This window comes from Capronia epimyces (assembly GCF_000585565.1).
Source record: "Capronia epimyces CBS 606.96 chromosome Unknown aczIQ-supercont1.3, whole genome shotgun sequence".
Taxonomy (NCBI): domain Eukaryota; kingdom Fungi; phylum Ascomycota; class Eurotiomycetes; order Chaetothyriales; family Herpotrichiellaceae; genus Capronia; species Capronia epimyces.
Window position 1 is genome coordinate 1098644 of NW_006912906.1, and position 20110 is coordinate 1118753.

Genomic DNA, 20110 nt, shown 5'->3' on the forward strand with positions numbered 1-20110 from the left:
AAGCAGTCAAGCAGTCAAGCAGTCAAGCAGTCAAGCAGTCAAGCAGTCAAGCAGTCAAGCAGTCAAGCAGTCAAGCAGTCAAGCAGTCAAGCAGTGAGGCAGTAGCACTCGCCGAGATGAACAACACTGGCCTTTGTTATGAGTATCTCCAGGCAGTCGACAAGGGATGCTTGAAAGGAAACAAAGGGAAGCAAGCAGCCTTTAGGCAGTCCCAGAGGCGAGCAACCATATCTTCAGTCATGAACATCCATTCGGGCAGTCGATAGGAAATGTTTCTTTGGTTTGTGGGGTTTGACAGCAGTGATAATGGAAATAGCAGCGAGGTTTCAACAGACGAATATGGTGCCGTGTATGGTGCCCTGAGACGTTCCCCAGACCGACGACGCATAGGGTAACATGTGAATCTGAGTGTCAGACCGACAACGCATAGGGTAACAATTGAATCTGAGTGTCAGACCGACGACGTATAGGGTAACAATTGAACGGGGGGATCTGAAAGGGTGACTCCATCCGTAGAGAGTAGAGTCTGAGTGTCAGGTACTTGAATTCGCACCTAGACCACTGGCCGGTATTTCCCTCGCAACCACAGGTCAGAATGATTCATGGCCGGTATTTCCCTCGCAACCACAGGTAAGGATGATTCATGGCCGGTATTTCCCTCGCATCCGCTGGTAAGATCATGGCTTGTTGAGAACGGTTCATTCTTTCAAATTCCCAGTTCCCTCGGGAGACCTTTAAGGTGCAAGTCGCAAGGTGCAAGTCGCAAGGTGCAAGTCGCAAGGTGCAAGTCGCTTCGAAGATTCACATTCGCTGAATTCTCAGGCCGCGCACATGGAGTTCCACGTGATTCTATACAGAAGAGATACCTGAATTTGCACGGGATTCTATAAAGAAGAGAAGAGACCATGAGATGCGATGAGACCGCAGAGGGTTCTGTTGGCAGATGTACAGAGTACGGAGTACAGGCTTGATATCAAATATCTAGTTCTAATATCATACCATGGAGGAGAGTGAGATGTGAGGTGTGAGGTGCCAGAACGAATACTGTGTACGGATAAGGTACGGACATACGAACTAGGTAGGTAAGTTAGCCGAGTCACATGCATACATACAAAAGCGGCAAGGCTACTGTCTAGAACTGGGCACCAAAGCCGCCTCAGGGCACAAATGCTCTATCCCGGACAAGCCACCACTGCCTGAACTGCCTGGGAGAGCCGGTGCCGGATCCACCACCACCACCAACACTATTACCACTACTGTGTCCTCCGTCCTCCGTACTCCGTACTCCGTACTCCGTACTCCGTACTCCGTGTGCTACCGTCACCCCCGAGCGCTCGTGGGGGCTGCCACGATGGTTCATGCATGCACCCATCCGACAGACAGACAGACAGACAGACAGACAGACAGACAGACAGACAGACAGACAGACAGACAGACAGACAGACAGACAGACAGACAGACAGACAGACGGACAGACAGACAGACAGACGGACAGACGGACGGAGAGACACCTGCATCCACGTCCGGTGCGATGTTGGCGATCTGTCGGGTCCCGCGGCTCGCACCCCCATGTTCTGTCAGTAGACATGCATAGCCTGAAGTATGTGACAGTTGCTGGCGGATGGTGGCATAGCCTGGAAGGATGTGGTGGTTGCTGGCTGATGGCGGACGTCGGAACACATACATAGCCTTGAAGTATGTGGTGGTTGCTGGTTGCTGGTTGCTGGCGGACGGTGGACGTTGGACGTCGGACGACCACAAACGAGTCCACAACAGGAAAGACTCGCGCAAAATCCGAGAGTCTGAGACATAGTAGGGAGTAATACATAAGAGTCTAAGACATGGTAGGGAGCAACATATAAGAGTCTAAGACATCGTACTCCGTAGGGAGCAATATATGAGACCCCAAGACATGAGACCCCAAGACATAATAGGGAAAAGTAATACTTTGAAAAGTCCAGTCCAGTCCAGATACCATACACACAGGGAGAAAGGCTATGAACCCCCCTTAAAGCGTATAAGAGTATCCATCCGTACGCTGATAGCACAGCGCGAGACAACCCATGTCCAGGGTAGCTAGAAAATGGCCACCCCCCCATGTCTACGGTAGCCAGAAACTGACTACTTCAGACAGATAGCAGACAACAGACAACAGATAGCAGACAACAGACAGCAGACAACAGACAGCAGACAACAGACAGCAGACAACAGACAGCAGACAGCAGATAACAGACAGCAGACAACAGACAACAGACAACAGACTACAGACGACAGACTACAGACGACAGACTACAGACGACAGACTACAGACGACAGAAAAGACAGCAGACAGCAGACAACAGACAACACCCAACAGGGACGTACAGTGCCACGGCGTCGGCGTTCAACTATGGCCCTGGCCCTGAGGCTGAGTGGCCCTGTGACCCTGTACGGAGTACGGAGGACACGCAGGCAGGCGGTGGGTAGGACGAAGGCGAAGGCGAAGGCGCGTTACACCGAAAATTGAAACAAGAAACAACCTAACTCGACGGTCGACTGCTGAACACCAACATCTCTACGAAGCAATGCTCGCAGGCCTTCTTGGTGGACCGGTCTTACGCACAGCTGAGGTGAGATGTGACTCCAGGCTGTGTATCCGTACTCGGCAATGGTCCACCGCCTGGAGCCGCCTGACCCACAAGACATCGGTTGCAAAGCCGCGGGAGGAGAGCAGAATGGAAAGCCCACATGTTTTTCAAGGTTATAGATTCAAACACCTGGACACAGCGGCACCAAGGAAGCATGGCGTCGATCCAAGAAATGTCCCGACATACCCAAGTACAAGTAAGACATAGCTCGACCAAACACACAGATAACCCGACAAAACCCGCGTGTCCACCACGTCCACAAGTCTAACAAAAGGAAAGATATAGAATGTTTACCAAATGGTAATGCAGAGGTCAGTGTCTTAGGTCCCGGTGTCCATAGATTGACCTGAATGCCATGTCGTTTGCCTTTCGGTCGCCCATACAACCAACTCTTTTGAAAGGCCCAGTCTCACCACACCACCATCGAGCCATTGATATGCGGTTGAATCTAAGAGAAGGTCGTCCGGAGAGTGGCGCTAGAACCCATGCCACCGCATCCACCGGAAGGTGCACCGTCGTAGGTACCATAGTTGGCTCCGGGTTGCGATCCGTTTTCGCAGTTGAGCAGGACGTAGTCGGTGATACAGACATCTCCCGAGGCGCATTGGAAGACGCATGTGTTCATGTCGCTGGTGCATGAGGGGCCGACAATGCTCAAAGAGTGACCGTTCATGTTGACCTCACGCGACACATCAACCACACCATAGAGGCCGAAGGTGAATTCACCCCAGGTGTTGGAAGCCTGGCCGTTGACGAGTTGAGTATCAGGGTAAATGGCAGTCCAGGCGCCCGAGGCTCCGTCCGCAAAGGAGACCCAGACAGACCCATTGGCGGGAATGGAGGCGGTGATGCTGGGCTGGACGGCGTTGATCCACGAGCCTGCAACCCCCCAGATCACAAGAATCAAGTCTTCGCCCGACTCGTTGACGAATTCGTTCTGGTAAGGACCGTCAGTGCCCAGCCAGGAATGCCCGTTTGCGACCGCGGCGTTGACGCCCAGAGCAGCAACGCCCAAGGAAGTGAGTTTGCTAGCATCAGTGTCGGTCAAGGCTGTGGCACGTTTCCTGTGTTCCATGTGTCAGTCTCCTCGTATCTCGTGCAACCGGACCCGGACATGGTCTTACTCGACTTGGGCGTGGTCGTGCTTGCGGGCATGGCTGTGGAAGGCCGAGTGGATGTGGCCCACGCTGGCAGCATATGCTTGACCAACTGCAAGGGTGGCCAGCACCAAGGACTTCATCGTGTAACGCATTTTTGTGTCTTGATTGTGTAGAGCTCCGAATTGGATTTCCTTTCTTGAGGTCTGATCGAGAGAGGATGTTTGTTTGAAAGCGCGGTTCGCCGGGAAAAGGAGTGATATCGCGGGTTGGGACGATCACAGATCGAGTCTCTCTAAGGAGTGTATAGGGGGAAGAGGGAATGACGAAGCGAACGTGCTGTCGCGTGAATGAGTGAACGCGAGCGTAGGCTGGTACGGCTGGGTAAAGGAAAGGACGACGTCTGAAAAAACGTCTGTGGGTGAGGGTTATAATCGATCTCAGGCGGTGGACACGAACTGAACGGAGAGCAAGGAGGAGGGAGAGACAGGAACAGGGCCAAGCAAAAGCAGAGATGCAACAACAGACAGGCCCAGGAGACGCGGATCCACGACAGCAGAGAGGGTCGGCGCAACAAGACCAATGGCCATGCTCCGCCGGGGATGGCCCCGGTCTTCGACCCATGGCTGTGGCGGGCGACGGCCCCGGGACTCCCCTGTCGCTGCTTGGTTTCTTAGGTTCCTGGAGCGCTGGGTCGGCCTCAATGAAACGTCCTAGCTCCAATTAACCTCTGCCAATTTCCAGGCGCTTGACGAATGGTGTTGGCTGTCTCTCGCGTACCTGGCGCGAACTGGAGCTTAGTCCATCCCCTACGTCAAGCCGCGTCGTAGATCGCACTCGAACGTTGGCTCTCATTTCGGCACCTGGCACCACCAGGCACTTGACAGAAAGGAAGGGGCTGGGCCCTAAAGAGGAATGACTCGGGCTGCGTAAATGCTTCTTGCAACAACACGTCAGCTCCTGGAATGTGCAGGGTGCACCGCCGACAACAAGATGCCAGATAAAGTTTGTTCGAGGCCTGATGCTGGCCAAACCCAGGGTCGTGGCTTCACGGTCCGTGCGCCCACCTCTCCGTCCAAGACAAATTCCAATGGTGCCAGCACACAATCGGCCTGGGGACCGGTTCTGTGTTCTTTCCCCCACTAGGCAGTAATGCCTTCCATCTCATGCATGAATGGATCATGATGTGATATTCAGAGGCAGATATCCTTGTAGCTAACCACCTGGTGAATTGTCGGCCAATGATATTTCCAGACCCTTTGCGCTTTTTTTTTTTGCAGTCACCTGGGAAAGGCCCAAAACTCTATGGGCTCATTTGCCATGTCGGAGGTCACCAGGGTTGCTTGCTTCGCGCAGTCTGAGGAGTTCGCAGGACCAAATCATAATGGTGTAGCCGCACTCTCTACGGAGCACTACTGATGACTCGAAAATCCGGCCTCTATGCGCCTGTAGCGAAATGCAAGGTGTGTCGGTGAAACTGCACGCGCCATTGGCGCATTCTGTTTGATGGCTGGATCTGCCCATCCTTGATTGACACCTCTCACACGATGTGGCCCAGGAGGCGCTGTCCAAGCCCAGCCACAGCCACAATGGCTTCTATTCTAATGGGCAAGTAGGGCGCTCTGCGCAATGTGCTGTGCGATACCTTTGGTGAGGCCGAATGCGAAATGCGAATGGTGTAGCGGCGCAAAGTACTGAAAGAAGCAAAGCGTCGCTGGGCCTCTGCCATGTGGGCTATGTTGGAGCGGGATTTCCCATTGTTCAATTGCTCGTGTCGGTGGAAGTCCACCCACAGTGCACACTGGGTTACCCAGAATGGCTTCTGCAGGTACGGAGTTCTGTGACTTGGCGTCTTCTGCCCTCCCGCTAGAAGTTCCGTACGCCGTATTATGGCGCTGGCTCTTCCGCTGGTCTTCCCTCGGGATGGTTGACGCTATGCCACCAAGGGACATTCTGTAAGGGACGAGCCGAATGCTACTGGTCGCACGTTATATAGTGGAGGTCCTGCGGTGCGTAGTCTTGATCATGGCGCCGGCAACTCTGATAAAATCCTTGCTTGACTTGACAGGTTGCGTTGCGGTCCGGATACGGGCTGTTGGCGCTCGCTGACAGTCGACCAGTGAGAGCGGTTGCGCAAAAAAATATGCCCAATGTATTCTCCATCACGACTTATCCGAAGTCTACTTTCGCTCACCTCGTGGCTGCTCGCCCCGGACCAAGACCGTACTTCAAGCATGCAGCAACCAGTCAGCTGTGACGGCCAGGCATCGTTCCCATCCCGACGTCCTGGACCAAAAGTTAGTGCAGTGGACTATCGTTATCTCGGCCAAGTCAAAAGTATTGGCGACAACTTCAGCAAGAACCATCCCCGGCAGGGTTGTATTTGCAGGGCAAAAGTGTCTGTCGGAGCGCTTGCGCTCTCTTTGCATCCATGGCGTGGGTCCATCCCACTCTTGACTGCTCAGTCTCCTTGCCTCCGTCGCTGAGGCCAGTAGTCCCTGCTATGGCATTAGTCCCCTTGGTCGTTTGTCATTGCACCCTCGTGTCGGTAAGCATGATCGGAAGAAAAAATGGGGTCCTCGGGTCATGACAGGGAGTCATGGCAAGGCGACAATGCCTTGGTCCGCTCTCAGGTCTGAATTGTACGCTCTGCAGCTCGTTGATGGTGGACGGTTCCTGAACAGGTTGCAGAGTGCAGCCGAAAGACGGACGGATGAAATCCGTGTCGAGATTGGAATCGGTGAGGTTAAAAAAACAGAGATTTTGGCCGAAGCAAGGATGAACAGTTGGAGAGAGCGAGCAATGGAGGCAAAAGCCGATCGATCTTGTTGCATGTGCACCTACTGAGCGAAGCATGCGAGTCGATCACGCACATTCTCATCTTGCCTTCTCTTCTTCTTGTCTACCACGGAACGGCGTGTGGTCTGGAAGTTCCCTAACCATGGACGGTTTGTGTGGTCTTGCTTGGGCTCGTGAGGTTTCCGGGTGCTGGAGCCTTTGTTTTGCTGGGGACGACAGATATTCATGGGCGTGATTGCAAGGGACTGACCTGCCGAACGTGGCCGAGCATCTGGGAAGTAGTATGTCTCTTTCTCCAGGTGTACAGATGGTGAAACAACAGGAAGGCAATGCAATGCAATGGCGACCTACAATGCTAGACCTCGAGGTCAGTGAAGCTGTCGGGAAAGATGAAGTTGAGACAAAGAAGAGCTCATACGTATACGTACCACCTTCCAGGAAAGCGCAGTCTCCGCAGCAATGTTTCTCCGACTCCGAGGTCAATTAATTCCCTTGGCTGCCCCCTTTTTGGAGCTCCATCCAACTTATCGAAGACGCGAGATTGGGGTTTGCGCGGCTTGCATATCAGCGAGATCCATCCTTTAAAAGATGAATGCAATTTCGGTTTGCAATTTCGGTCGTTATCATTGTACGTAGGCAAACGCTTGAGGTAACGTTGGAGGTGCCGCTGCTTATCTTTCTTTGGAGCCCCGATAGACTGACTTTAAAAATATACAATCAATTAAGTCGTTGTTGTTCAGGAAGTAAGGAGTACGGATACTCTAGCCGGGACTGTACAAACTGCTTGCAATGTTTTATTATTGACGGCAAACGACGGACTGCTCGGTCGTCTTCAACCACTTCGTCTATGGTCTTGTAGACCACTTCTAGTGCAAACCCGAGCTTGTCAATGACCTATATACAGTATGATAATCTCAGCAGCCGCAAGCGCGTCGTCACTTTCTACGCCAATTGGAGCCCTGCGAAGGATGAGACCGCGCGCGTGGCGGTCCAATCCACGACGTGCTGCCTTGGGAGTTTTTGGAAGACACTGACGTGGTGAAATGAACGACACTTATTAACATCGTATAGGCCGAAGTCGAGCATGCCATCCAGTTAGCTAAAGTTGCGGGCGGCACGACGAGCATTTTGCGGATGGTTGGCCAACTACCCAGTTTGGTGAGAAGCAGGATGGTGAGAAGAAGTTGGCGACGAAGCTCCAGTTGTTGTCATATGACTCTCAAGCAATGCCCAGGGTGTTGTAGGCCGCGTACATAGCAGGTGGCCGGGTCAGTGGCCGGGTCATACCCGTGGATCATATGCCTGGCTATGTGTAGAACCGTCGCAGTCGATCCATATCCAAGTGATTCCTCACTTGCGCGTTAGATACACAAAGCTTTCATGTTCTCTTGTAGGTAGCTCAGTGACGGTTGATCGGGGTTTGGCGCCCAAGAAGGATACGTGGAGACAGTCACGGTATCTGCTTCGTTGGTTTGTCGTCTAGACTGCCACAGCAGGCCAGAGTGGCTGAGCTCGCGTCATGTCGCGGTTAATTGTGATGCTATCGGTCTTTATTTCTGCAACTGGCGCCCTCTCTCTTCCGACCAGAATGTATAACAGGCACCCTTTGAAATATGCATGCAATACCTGACGGTCAACTCGCTGTATACAAAGCCCTTGCGAAACCGGTCTTACTCACGTGGGAGAGGTTGACTTCCTTCGGCTGTCGCTGGGGTGATCTGCGAGGGACTATGTTCGAGAGAGTAATCGAGCAGGTCGGCCAGTCTCTTCAGTCTCTGCTGTTGGATAGGGCCATGATAAAAAAATCTTTCCTGGAATGTCTTCAGAACATCAATCGTTGGTAGGTTGGGATTTCTTGCTCGAATTTGTCGAACATGTTCTGCTAAGCCGGTCTCGAAGAGCTGTCCAAGGAACCACTTTTCCTCCTCACCATCAACTGATGAGCACATGGCGCCGATGCTGAGAACCCAGAATTTCACCTCAGGCAGACCTCTCCAATGGTGGCGGGCGCCATATTGCCCCTTCAGTATCGCTTGTAGTTTTGGAGCAATCAAGTATCCCAATCTTCGTAGACCCAACAAGACCATCGAAGTAAGGATCCACATGAGCAGAGCAACCCGCACTGCTTCGTGACATGAGTTTGAAAAGCTCTTGGCTAAGAGACGATGCCTGATAGCAGCATTCCGCCATTGGAGCCATCTCGCTGCGTTTTTGGTGGCGTCCGTTGAGCCCATGGCCGTGCAAGACAATACCCAAGTACACTCAGCCGTCTCTTGGATAGCCTGTGCTAGTTCGTCTGGAAAGTAGCGTTTTGAAACTAATTCCTGGAGCGCCGGGGCGATGCTGCTCAGATCTGGTTGAGGGGCCAGCTGGAGCGCGGGCGGGGTAACCGTCCAGTATGCCCCCGGGTCATATTCACAGGGTAGATCACAAGGCTCCAGAAGGACTGCCGCCATATGTCCATCGCCAATGATGAAAAGCTCCTTGACGCAGGGGTCTGGAACTTGGTGGAGGCCGCCCCAAGATGCGAACAGTGCCTTTGCTGCTCGCATATGTATCCTAGCTGCCGTATAGTTCTGTCGGTACGCTTCTCCCGCATAAAGATGAAAGATGATCAGAAGCAGCTGATTTTTGGACGCTGAGCCAAAGCGCCTCCTGACTGCTGTGAGGGCGTTTCCCATGTACTTGTCAGTGCCCTGACCTGGTACCAAATCCACATTCTCGATTCGAGCAGCCATACAGGCGAGGATCGCATTCATCTCTACCTCATCCTGCATTGCACGTCTGATGACGGCCGGCGCGGAGTTTTGATAAGTGTAGGACCCGCCAGGAAATGTCCGGCTCTCCGCACTCCAAACACTCGGATGAAACTTCTCGCAGAAATACCGACACAATTTGGCAATCTGAGGGTCGAGCTTGACCACTGACTGACCAAAGGGATCCAGAGACGTGCTTGTGATCTGAGAAATGTCCCTGGGAGAGTTCATGGAATGCGCCGAGTTCAGGAGGACGACTGATTTTGCCTCGATTGTCAAGTCTTTGAAACGCTCATACCTTCGAGCGGCATCAATGCCTCTACGGAAAGTCTTCTTGGGCTGATTTTTCTCGGACTGTCCACGTCGACAACGCTGGCTGTGAGCACGGGGCCGCAAGGGCAACGTTTCAGTGGCATCGCGTTCTTCACTAGACTCCTTTTTGACTGGAAAGTCAGAACGGGGCTTTGTGATAGCTAGATCAGGCTGCGATGAGTCGGTCGAAGGATCGGATTTCTCTCGAGCAGAGCTTTGCCTGGTTCGGCGGTTATAGCGGCCGCGGCCAGGACTGGATCGGTTGTGCTTTCGGCCACGCTGAACGTGGGAATTGATGGTGGATTGTTCCGAGGCGTTGCTGCGGGTCAAGGACGCGCTGCCGGCATCCTTGTTGACAAACAGGAATTGAGGCGGCATGGTTGACAGTCAGGTATGGAGACTTCGGGGAACTTCATCCTTGACGCCACAATCCATCACGGAATCGAAGATTGCCGAAATCCAGGATGAAGTCCTGCCAACCTGGTGGCTTGCTCAGCTCATGCGGGTAGCAAGGTACCCACCAAGGGCTATAGTAAGATGGGGATAGTAGTATGCCGGGAGGTGGGTAGAATAGGCGAAACAGAGGAGGATGTCACTTCGTATAGCACACTCGAGGTGAGATTTAGCCACTGCATAAGCTTTCTCGACACTATGCCGCTGTAGGCAGCGCTAATCTGCTTTAGGCTTAGAGTGGTGGTGGGTATCGTCGGTGGTGTTCGCTGTCTTCCCCTGCTGAGTCACGGCACGTGAAAGCGATAACCACATCGTCACGCCGTCTTCAGGACCATCAATGGCGTACTACACATTACACAGCACGTTGTTATTCTTCCAAACATATTCATTGATTAAATCCTTGCCTATGGTTCGTCCGGCCTTGCGCTGCTTGCAAATTTCTCATAGAACTCCAGTGTCATGGCCGCCAGGAAACATGGAATCTGCTTCTTCTCCTTCACCCAGAAGTTGACCAGCTCTCTGATCTCTTCGCCGAAGGCACTTTCTGGACCTCCACTGATCTTCATCGTCCCGTTGTCTCCGTCGAAAACAATATAATGCTCATCCTCTTCATCGCTGTCTTCGTCTGCCCCGTGAGGGTGTCCGTAGTACAGGCTAGACACCTTTGCCTTGCCATTGGGGAGAAAGTTGACTTTGTAGCCCAGCACACTGGCAATGACATCTCGAAACTCGGCAGCCTTCTGCGTCCAGATTTCTCGCTGTCGTCTCATGCGCTTCTCTTTCTCCGCCACCACCATCTCCATGTCTTTCAGATCTAGTTTGAGTGCATCCACAGTGCTCGTGGGCACCATCTTCACGCTCTGAAGGTCCCCTCCACGCAGCTGTGCAAGGAGCTCGGCGTTTTCCTGCTTCAGCGTCCGGAGCGTTGACATCTTGACGGCCTCAGAGTTGGCTGTGGGATTATCTCGGAGCTCCAGAATCCGCGTTTTGGAGCTCTCTCGCAACGCTTTCAGCTGTGTCTTGGTTGCCTGCAGGTCTGTAGCCAACATCTGCGACTGCTGAGCAGTCTTCTGTAGCGCAATCTGAAGATTTTTATTCTTCCGCAATAGTGCACCCAACTGCGAATTGCCTTCGCCATCAGCTTCCTGCGATTCTGCGGAGCGTTTGGTCCCTCTCGGTTCATCTTGGGTGGGCTGGACTGTTGGGGGCGCCGACTCTAGTTTCGAAAGATCTGAATGGAGTGTCTGCACTTCGGACTTGTACTGATCCACCAAAGCTTCCAATTGCTTGATCTGTTCGGAGCGCTGGGCGTCGAAATTCTGGTTGTCCATCAGTACAGTTTCCTCGGTGTCAAAGGTCTTCAGTTGCGCCCGCAAATATTCGACCTCTTTGACCGCAAGGACTCGTTGTCGCTCTAACCGCTTGTACGCTTTGTTGTCGGGGATTGCGTCGACCTGGGCGGCCTGCGTCGTCTTCAACTTGTCCATTTCTGCCTTTAATGATGCCTTGTCTCCTTCGAGGGATCTGATGATCTCATCTTTCTCTGCCAGGTCGCTCTCCACCGTACCCAGCCTGTCCATGACCGACGCATACTCGATACGTTGTTGAATGAGAGCTTTGACCACGGCCTCGGGAGATTTCAATTCGCTCTCATTTCCATTGCTTTCCAACAGTGTTGTCCAGGTTCGCTTCTCGTCCTCAAGGATCTCTTTTTGTATCTGAGCCTCGCCCAGTTGTCTCTCAACATCCTTCAAGACCTGCAGTTCAACTTCGAGCCCATGTTTTTGCTCCTGCACTACCTGGACACTGCGATGAGCTTCCCGCAATCGTCGCAGCTCACCAAGCTGTTCTCTGTTGGTCGCTTCGAGGCTCCGAATGTGCGCCACTTGCTCCGAAAGTTGGGTCTGTAAAACGTTCAGTGTCTCGCTATCTGAAGAATGTGATTTTAATGCGGCCACCTCGGCCTCGAGGATTTCGACCTGGTTATCTCGTTGTGACAGCCGGGCCTGTGTCGACTCGAAATGATGGGCGAATTCTTCCAGTTCTCGTTTCAGATTATCGACCGTTTCTTGGAGAGCCGCCCGTTTTGCCTCAACGTCGTCCATTTGATATTTGTAGTGTCGTTCTTGACCGGCCAGACGTGCCTGTGCATCTTCGGCATCTTCTTTGAGCGAGGAGTTCTGGTCTTGCAGGTCGCGGAGCTTCCGCTCTAAGGCAGTCTTCTCGTTTATGCTCTGATCCTGAGCCTCTCGTAGTTCTCTAGACAGGGCTTCTTGTCGTTGAATGGCCTTCTGCGCTGCGCTCTCAGCCGCCTAAGTCTGTCAGCGTCTCCAAGTGCTTGAAGGTCTTTCATACACACTTGATACTTCTTGAAATCAGCCTCAGCCCTTGCTTGCTGGTCGCGAAGTTCCTTGTCATGTTGTAGTGCTAGCAAACCCCGTTCTTGCTGCAGATTCTTCAGTTCGTACTCGAGAGAATTAACCCGTGCCCGTAGGTTCTCGTCGTGAGCATGATCTGCGAGTGCATCAGTCCTCTGGGTCCGCTCATTCTGTCTGGGCGGGTCGCACCTAGTCTCGACACTGACGGCTGGCGTAGCCTCGATTGCCGCAGTGGCTGCGCGGGGTCGTCATCTACTCCGCCTGTAAGGAAGTCGTAAGTAGGTTGCGTGGTAGTATGTCTATGTCCGGCCTGAGCTGTGCTTCAGTATTAATGTCGACCGCGAGGCTTCAGGATGACTTACTGCAGACGGCGGGCGCGGCAGGGAGGATGGTCCTCCCTGGAGGCTTTTCCGGCCAGAGAGCGACGATCGCGACGTCGACAAACGCATACGTTTTGAGGCTGGCGAACTCATTGTGGCCAGCTGCGCCGACAGCCTCTTATTGCATTCTCAGGGAAACTGCAACACCCGACTCACCACCTGGTCAGGACTGCGAGTGTTTACAACCTCCCATTTTGGCGTCTCGAAGACTGGCTTGGCAGGTCAGGAAATACCACGTGAACGCTCCCCTCCAGTGCCGCTTTAAGCAACCACCAACTGCCGCGTCCCCACACCTCACCTCACCTCACCTCACCTCCCCTCTGCATATTACAGATGGTTCTTCCTCGCCTGTCACTGGCCTTCGCCATAATGGCCGTACTTCTTCTACGTGTTGGTCGTGGCTACAGCGGCTTTATCCTTTTAGCCGAAGCTCCTCTGTGCTTCTAATAATCTACCCCGTCCTATGGAGATCACTTGACGATATCCGTGTAAGCCGGTGGGTGAGATTTCCACTATCACGTATCGAGTACGGTCGATCCACGGAAGCTCAAGTCAACTAGGCAAGGAGACAGGCGAGGTAGCTGTGCCTGTTAGGAACAGAACAAACTTGCTCCGAACTGGAACATCTTCCTCCTGCGCCTTGATCCCTGATCCGCCGCAGATAGTACATCTTTTTAGTTCGTAGCATATGGCTCACTGGGCACGATATGCGAATTTCGTTCAGTTTCTTGATTAGGAGATAATTGAGTGCCCGTCCCATTCACGAACACGTCAAGCCAGTTCATTTCCCTCGCGATTGTTGATGTCTTGGGCCAAGGAGCAAATGATAAATCATATCCCGCCTAGCGGAGGGAACGAAATCTCAGTGAACGAATTTGACTACTTGCCAGATCACTCATGGACCTTGCCAGATCACTCATGGACCTTGCCAGATCACTCATGGACCTTGACTCACTAATCCACGCATCCCAATAGCAGGCCATATTGTGAGCTCAGTTCTGCACTTCCTTGTCGCTCTCCCCAGTTTCTCTCGATAAGGCCTAACATCCCCTTTCTCGCCCCATTTTCAAGCCCTAACCTGAAAGCCATCGTCCCAGTTCCCCCTTAACATTCTGACCTCCTAGAGCATGCTGGGCTCTTGTCTGAAACTTGGTTGGCCCCTGCACAACCCGAGCTCTCTCGTTCGATAGTCTCCAAGTATGTCTCAGTGCGCTCTGTCTTTGAGACTTGCATTCTCAATGGTGCTCCGAACAGGGGCCTTTGGTGACTAAGGGGTCACGGTCGGTCGAGAAGAAGCAATAGTGGCAAACGCCCGGTAGGTCCTCTATAGTATTGACGATCATGGCGAACATGTCGGCCGTGAAGTCTCTGCTGCAGTAGGAGCACGGGTTGCCGTGGGAGGTGCATGGAGCTTCGAGAACTATTCTCTTCCAGTTATTGGCTCGGACGAGACGCTGGAGTGCCAACATCGAACTCAGCAGGCTGCGTTCTTGATGGCGCACAGTGAGTGGCTTTGTCAATCCGGCGTTGTCCAGTGACTCCACAAATCTTGTGGCTGTCTGGAGGCTACAGCCCGGCCGGTTTGTTTCCGTTGGTTCCCAATGTGTGAAGCCCTCGAATAAACAGTCGAATATGTTCTTGACAAACTGCTTCAAGTATTGCGCCCGAGTCTTGACGAGGAATTCTGTGTGATGTTAGGTATAGGCTAGAATCTGGAGGTAGGAAGAAGGTCGACAAACTCACCATGTATGTCGCGGTTGTAACGAGCCGCCTCTGGACGAGGGAGCTTGCCAGGAGACGGAGGCATCCATTCAGGAGATCGGGCTAAAAGAGAGGCCTTGGTCGCCGTCCAAAACAGATCCTCCATACCCATTGTGGCAGCAATGTCTACAAGGGGTATTGTCTCTGATTGGATCAAGTTTCCATAAGCTGTCATGGTGAAAGCGTCGCTTGTTGCAGCACGAAGCTGGTCATTCATCTTGGTCATCCGCTGAGCAATCCATGGTTTGAACACCTTTTTGCACATCCACTCATCGGCAATCCCCACCAGATCTAGAATCTGCTCTGCATCACAGTGTTCGAGATCTTCTGTATGATGATGCAGGATTTTGCAGAACTCCAGCACAGTCTTTGGATTTGCGTTTGGCATAACGATCTGTTTTGGAGGCGCCAACATGGCTAACGAAACGCCCGACGCAAGGTTGAGAACGATGCTAGAGACTTTGATATCAAGAGCATCGTCGCCTTTGCCAACCATGATCAGCAAATCGCCGTTGGGAGCAAGCTCGACCTCCGTGGCTTTCGCACGTCGGCCTTCCCATATACTGGAATCCATCTTGGCACGCTTGTTATTGTGCTCTTCTTGATCGGCCTTCCTCTTTTCGCTCTGCTTCATCAGTGCGTTTGTAGACTGGTTTCAGGGTACGCAGAGGGCTGCAGCTGCCGGCAAAGGTGATGGGCGAATGCTGAGATCGTGGATGATCGAGGATGGCAAGGGGCAGTTAAAAAGGAGCAGTGCGCGCATGTGGGAGAAATCAGAAGGTAGGCAGGAAGGTTGCCAGGTAGAATAAGGAGGCGGGTAAAAAGGTTGCCAGAGGGCGCACGTAAAAGAGGACAAGCTCCCCTCACACGTAGAATAAGAATGACAACAAAGGCAAATAGCACGCCCTAGATGAGGCGTTACAGGCTCTCAGCGCCTTGTTCGCAGTTTGCGCGAGAATAGAAGGACTGTCCAAGACCACAGCACACACTCATACATACCATCAGGCTTTCAGCGCCTTGTTCACAGTTGGCGCGAGAATAGAAGAACTGTCCAAGACCACAGCACCCCTCATACATACCATCACACATATCACTGCTCTTGCATTTATGAACAGCAATTCAAGCCTCAAACCGAGCCCTCTTGTCGCCATCTCCCTCAACCGCTCCATACCTAGGACCATCATATTCTGTGTCGACCTTGTCATATGCATTTTCGAAGTTCCGTTCAGTGATCATTTGTCCATCAACACTGAGGCCCCTGGACTCTTGTATGTCGGCATTGAACATATCCTCCTTCTCCCGTATTGGCGCCTTGCCTTTGTCAACACCTCGGCTAACCAAATTATATGCCTTCCTTCTTTGATATCTTCTCCAGCACAGGCAGCCTCCTATCAAAAGCGTCAGGAGGACCACTGTACCGACAACAGCTATTATGATGATGTACTTGGTGTCAAGGCCCTTGCTGGTTGACTTCACAGCCTCGCCATTGGAGGCAAGACCTGCATGGGTCAATTGATTGGCCGCGTGGGTGATCTTCTCGGCGTGAATACTGCTGGTGGTTGTCCCCAAGGAGATGACCTGGCCACCACTGTCGTCAACAACTCCCGCTTGAGCCAGCTTGTCCAAGGCATGAGTGATCTTGTAGGTTGCCGCCGTCGTGGTCGTTGGTGTTGTACTCAATGTGCCGGAGGCTGGTTCAGGGATTGCGGACCTCTTCAGGACGTTGAACAAACGATCAGGTAGGAATTCCATATTGCTCGCCAAAGCAAATCCCGAGACTGGTTGAAAGGGTAACACTCAAACAACGAGAGAGGAGTGGAATGACAAAGACTGGAAAACTCAATGAGAGACTTGTATCTAGGGAGGATGCTCGGGAAAAGAGGGAGGATATGAAAAAAACACCACAGCCGATGTCCAGCAAAAAGGTTCTAGGGCATCAGGATTGGGCGATTGGATAAGTATTATTTTTCGCTCCATGTTCGGAGAACGAGGGAGAGAGGGAGCAGTGCAAGGCACGACGGGTGCTAGTGAGCATAAGCACTTGCACGAAAAGCTTCGCACCGTTCACTGACGGAGAGGTGTCTCTCGTAAGCACCATATCCTTGATTTAGCATCAGATCAAGATTGGCAGCAACCGGACTGGGTCCTTTCTACCCTTTTGGCCCCCGGGGTTGTCAGCAATGCGCCCTCAGCCTGTAAGAAGCAGAACGAATTAGGCGTTGTCAAGCTTCAGCGCCGCGCGACCATGATTGTGCTTGAGGGCCGTCCATGCTGAGGCGGGGCTGTGATAGTCACCACTCTTACTTTGTTCTTGTTCAGTGGTCTCTTGACATGCTCCTGAGAAACAAAGACTTGGAGGCTGGCAGTTGAAAAGCAGCGGCTGGTCTGCGAGTCATTGTAAATGCTGTCACGTGATCAGAATGACTCGAACTGAAATGCCTTGCAATATGCGAACAGCATTTGTCTCTTGAGTACGACACTGCATCCTGTTCCACAGACAGATGACATGGCTCGCACGGGCGGGAAGCGAGCTGCAAAGTCGACAGTGCCTTCCACCCCCTCCTCAAGTTCAAAGACACAGTCCAATACTCCTTCGGGTCCTCCTGCGCCCTTCCAATATGCCCCGGCCTCTCTCCTACCGTTCGTCTCTACACTGCCTACCGACCATATATACCTTGTCCATTTTGACAACACCCCGGCCAGCTTGAAGAAGCGAGTCTTCCTCGTACCTGTACTCCTCAATCTTGTCATCATTCTTGGGCTCTGCATCCGCGTCTACTATGCGGCACCCGTGTATCTTGAGCAATTGATTACGATTTTTGGCTATGACACATCCTACAAAGTCGATACCAAAACGGCCAGGGCCGGCGAACTCATGAATGCAGTCAGCTCTAGGACATTTCTGTTAATGGTCGACTATGCCATTTTTGTGCTGATCGGCAGCTGGCCCCGAGAGTTCTTCTTCGGCAGTAGGACTTCCAGATTTGCAGGCCCGTGGCAATGGCGGTGGACTCTAGGTTTCCAAGATACCGAGATCATTGTCCGAAGAGGGAGAAGGTGGGATACCCCGTTGCTCGTGGAAGATACGCCAGATCAAGTAAAAAGCTGGAAGATTGATGAAGAATTGACCATAAAAGTCAAAGTCGAAGCTGCCATGCGGACGTCGTACCTTGCGAAGACGGGATACCTCCTTCTAGACAAAGACTGGGACTTGGACTTCAAGGCTATGCTGGACGCTCAGAGGTTGGTACAGAAAGGGGCTGTTCAAGCCGAGGATCTAGAGCATTTGACGCTGGTCCATTATCAGAAAAAATGGCTGGTCTGGCGAGTGCATGAACTGCCCCAGGCTGGCCTGAAAGACAAGCCGCAAGACGACATGCTGGAGATATTCATGAGCAAGCTTGCAGTGCTAGGAGCTGAAGACGTCTTCTACCGCTGGATTGAAATTGTGCAGTTTGAAACGTCGCAACCAGGAGGCTTCACCGAAGGACGTCAGGCTGAGGCGCTTCGAGAACTGAAGAGTCTCCTGACTAAAAAGAAGGTTGACTATGCTGCATTTTGGGAGGAAATTGGTGGGCAGGCTGGGTTGCCAGGATTTGGTCCTCAGGCCTGAAGAAGAACAGGTCTTCTGTCTGTAAAATAATGGATGGGCCTTGCCTCTGGATCGATGCTTTGAGGAGTTGTCGCGTCAAGTCTATGCTGTTTGGACGAAGTAGGGCTGCGGGATATTGATTCATACCAGCTAGAGAAGCCGGGGCATGACCCTTTTCCCTGGGCACCGCACACCGCAGACTACGGATAATCATCGACAGACCAATCACTCACGAGGATCGATGGGCATTGAAAAGGGTTCTGCGACGCAGGCAAGTGCGAGCCCATCCAAGGGAATGATAGTCCTGATCACCGGTATCAATGGGTACATCGCGTCTGTCATCGGCGCCGCGCCACATTATCGATGAGAGTACGCCTGGACGCGGATACAGGAATGACTATGGCAAGATTTCTGTCAAAAAAGTCGAAAGGACAATCCCAGGATTCACATGGTTGAGATTCGATCAGAGTGTAAGAGACACCTGCAAGTGGCTTGAACCTTTGCTCCACGCCACCAGCGACGAGGTCACACATAAATAGAAAACGCACAAATGCATAATCGAATGGTTCAGCACCTCATTCACGAGACTCCTCTAAATAGACACTCCCCTGAGCGGCAGCATCCAAGGCTGAGTCATCATGTGCTATTCAGCCTTGTGTAACTGCATAAGGCTGAGGGTGGGTCTTGGCATGCAATTCACCCCGCGCCGCGCCAATTGACCGAAGAAAAAGTTGGTGGTCAATTGCCTCTGCGAACTGCCAACTCTGGACTCTTTCGTCACTATAGGGACTACTCGACATTGCTGATACGATGCCTGCTTCGAAGCTCTATCTTGCCGTCATCGGTGTCGGCGGTGTCGGCGCCGCTTTCCTGTCCCAGCTTGCGCACCTCCCTGCCTCGCTTCGACCGACCTTGATCTTCGTCTCCCGCTCCTCGAAACAACTGTACACACCCTCCTACGACGCAGTGTCCGCTTCTGACCTGAACTCATCTACTTCCAAACTTCTGTCAATCCCAGATCTGACTAGCTACCTCTCCTCCGCTCCGGGAAAGGCCATCCTGGTGGACAACACGTCCAACCAGGATGTTGCGAATGCCTACCCCTCATTTCTGCGCAAGGGCATCAGCGTGGTGACGCCAAACAAAAAGGCCTTTTCAAGCAATCTACAACTGTGGACGGATATCTTTGACGCCGTCGAGTCCTCGGACGGACAAGCTCTGATCTACCATGAGTCAAGCGTCGGGGCTGGTCTGCCGGTCATCTCCACGCTCAAAGACCTCGTGGCGACAGGCGACCAAGTCACACGCATTGAGGGAGTCTTCTCAGGCACAATGTCGTTTCTGTTCAATTCGTTCGCGCCTGCAGATGGAAGTGGAAAGGGTAAATGGTCCGAGATTGTGGCTCAGGCGAAAGAGGCAGGGTACACCGAGCCAGACCCACGAGATGATTTGAATGGCATGGACGTGGCCCGGAAGTTGACCATCCTTGCAAGGCTGGCAGGCCTCAAGGTCCAGGGTCCCGAGAGTTTCCCGGTCCAGAGCCTCATTCCCAAGGAGTTGGAGAGCGCCAAGTCAAGTGACGAATTCATGCAGAGACTACCAGAATTTGACGGTGAGATGGAAGCATATAAAGATGAAGCAGCCAAGGCTGGTAAGGTAGTCCGGTACGTTGGCTCTGTTGACGTCGGTGCTGGGAAGGTGAAAGTTGGTCTCGAAACCGTGGACCAAGGTACGCCAATCGCCAGCCTCAGGGGAAGCGACAACTTGATTTGCTTCTATACGAAACGGTACGGTGCCAATCCGCTGGTTATCCAAGGTGCTGGCGCTGGCGGTGAGGTTACCGCTATGGGTGTCACGGCCGATCTTATTAAAGCGGTCGAGCGTCTGCGATAGAATAGAGGAAAAGGCCAAGACTAAAAACTTTCGAAAAGTTATGTATGACTGTGAGACAGTTA

At 52.6% G+C, this 20110-nt stretch overlaps 7 protein-coding genes across 7 annotated transcripts; 2 read left to right on the forward strand and 5 right to left on the reverse strand.

Moving 5' to 3' along the window:
- Positions 1–3075: 3075 nt before the first annotated feature.
- A1O3_03655 (uncharacterized protein) lies at positions 3076–3867 on the reverse strand (the record flags this gene model as incomplete). Its single annotated transcript, XM_007733791.1, has 2 exons — positions 3076–3691; positions 3752–3867. 2 exons carry the CDS (start codon positions 3865–3867, stop codon positions 3076–3078), a joined length of 732 nt encoding a protein of 243 aa, XP_007731981.1.
- Positions 3868–8193: 4326 nt separating this feature from the next.
- On the reverse strand, positions 8194–9969 carry A1O3_03656 (uncharacterized protein; the record flags this gene model as incomplete). The annotated part of the gene is made up of 1 exon (XM_007733792.1): positions 8194–9969. One exon carries the CDS (start codon positions 9967–9969, stop codon positions 8194–8196), a length of 1776 nt encoding a protein of 591 aa, XP_007731982.1.
- A 479-nt stretch (positions 9970–10448) lies between these two features.
- Positions 10449–12895, reverse strand: A1O3_03657 (mitotic spindle assembly checkpoint protein MAD1; the record flags this gene model as incomplete). Its single annotated transcript, XM_007733793.1, has 4 exons — positions 10449–12356; positions 12404–12558; positions 12612–12732; positions 12785–12895. The coding sequence occupies 4 exons, from the start codon at positions 12893–12895 to the stop codon at positions 10449–10451; spliced, it is 2295 nt and encodes a 764-aa protein (XP_007731983.1).
- Positions 12896–14037: 1142 nt separating this feature from the next.
- A1O3_03658 (uncharacterized protein) lies at positions 14038–15137 on the reverse strand (the record flags this gene model as incomplete). The annotated part of the gene is made up of 2 exons (XM_007733794.1): positions 14038–14486; positions 14546–15137. 2 exons carry the CDS (start codon positions 15135–15137, stop codon positions 14038–14040), a joined length of 1041 nt encoding a protein of 346 aa, XP_007731984.1.
- Positions 15138–15682: 545 nt separating this feature from the next.
- Positions 15683–16315, reverse strand: A1O3_03659 (uncharacterized protein; the record flags this gene model as incomplete). Its single annotated transcript, XM_007733795.1, has 1 exon — positions 15683–16315. One exon carries the CDS (start codon positions 16313–16315, stop codon positions 15683–15685), a length of 633 nt encoding a protein of 210 aa, XP_007731985.1.
- Positions 16316–17069: 754 nt separating this feature from the next.
- A1O3_03660 (uncharacterized protein) lies at positions 17070–18176 on the forward strand (the record flags this gene model as incomplete). Its single annotated transcript, XM_007733796.1, has 1 exon — positions 17070–18176. The coding sequence occupies one exon, from the start codon at positions 17070–17072 to the stop codon at positions 18174–18176; it is 1107 nt and encodes a 368-aa protein (XP_007731986.1).
- A 789-nt stretch (positions 18177–18965) lies between these two features.
- On the forward strand, positions 18966–20048 carry A1O3_03661 (homoserine dehydrogenase; the record flags this gene model as incomplete). Its single annotated transcript, XM_007733797.1, has 1 exon — positions 18966–20048. One exon carries the CDS (start codon positions 18966–18968, stop codon positions 20046–20048), a length of 1083 nt encoding a protein of 360 aa, XP_007731987.1.
- Positions 20049–20110: the final 62 nt, after the last annotated feature.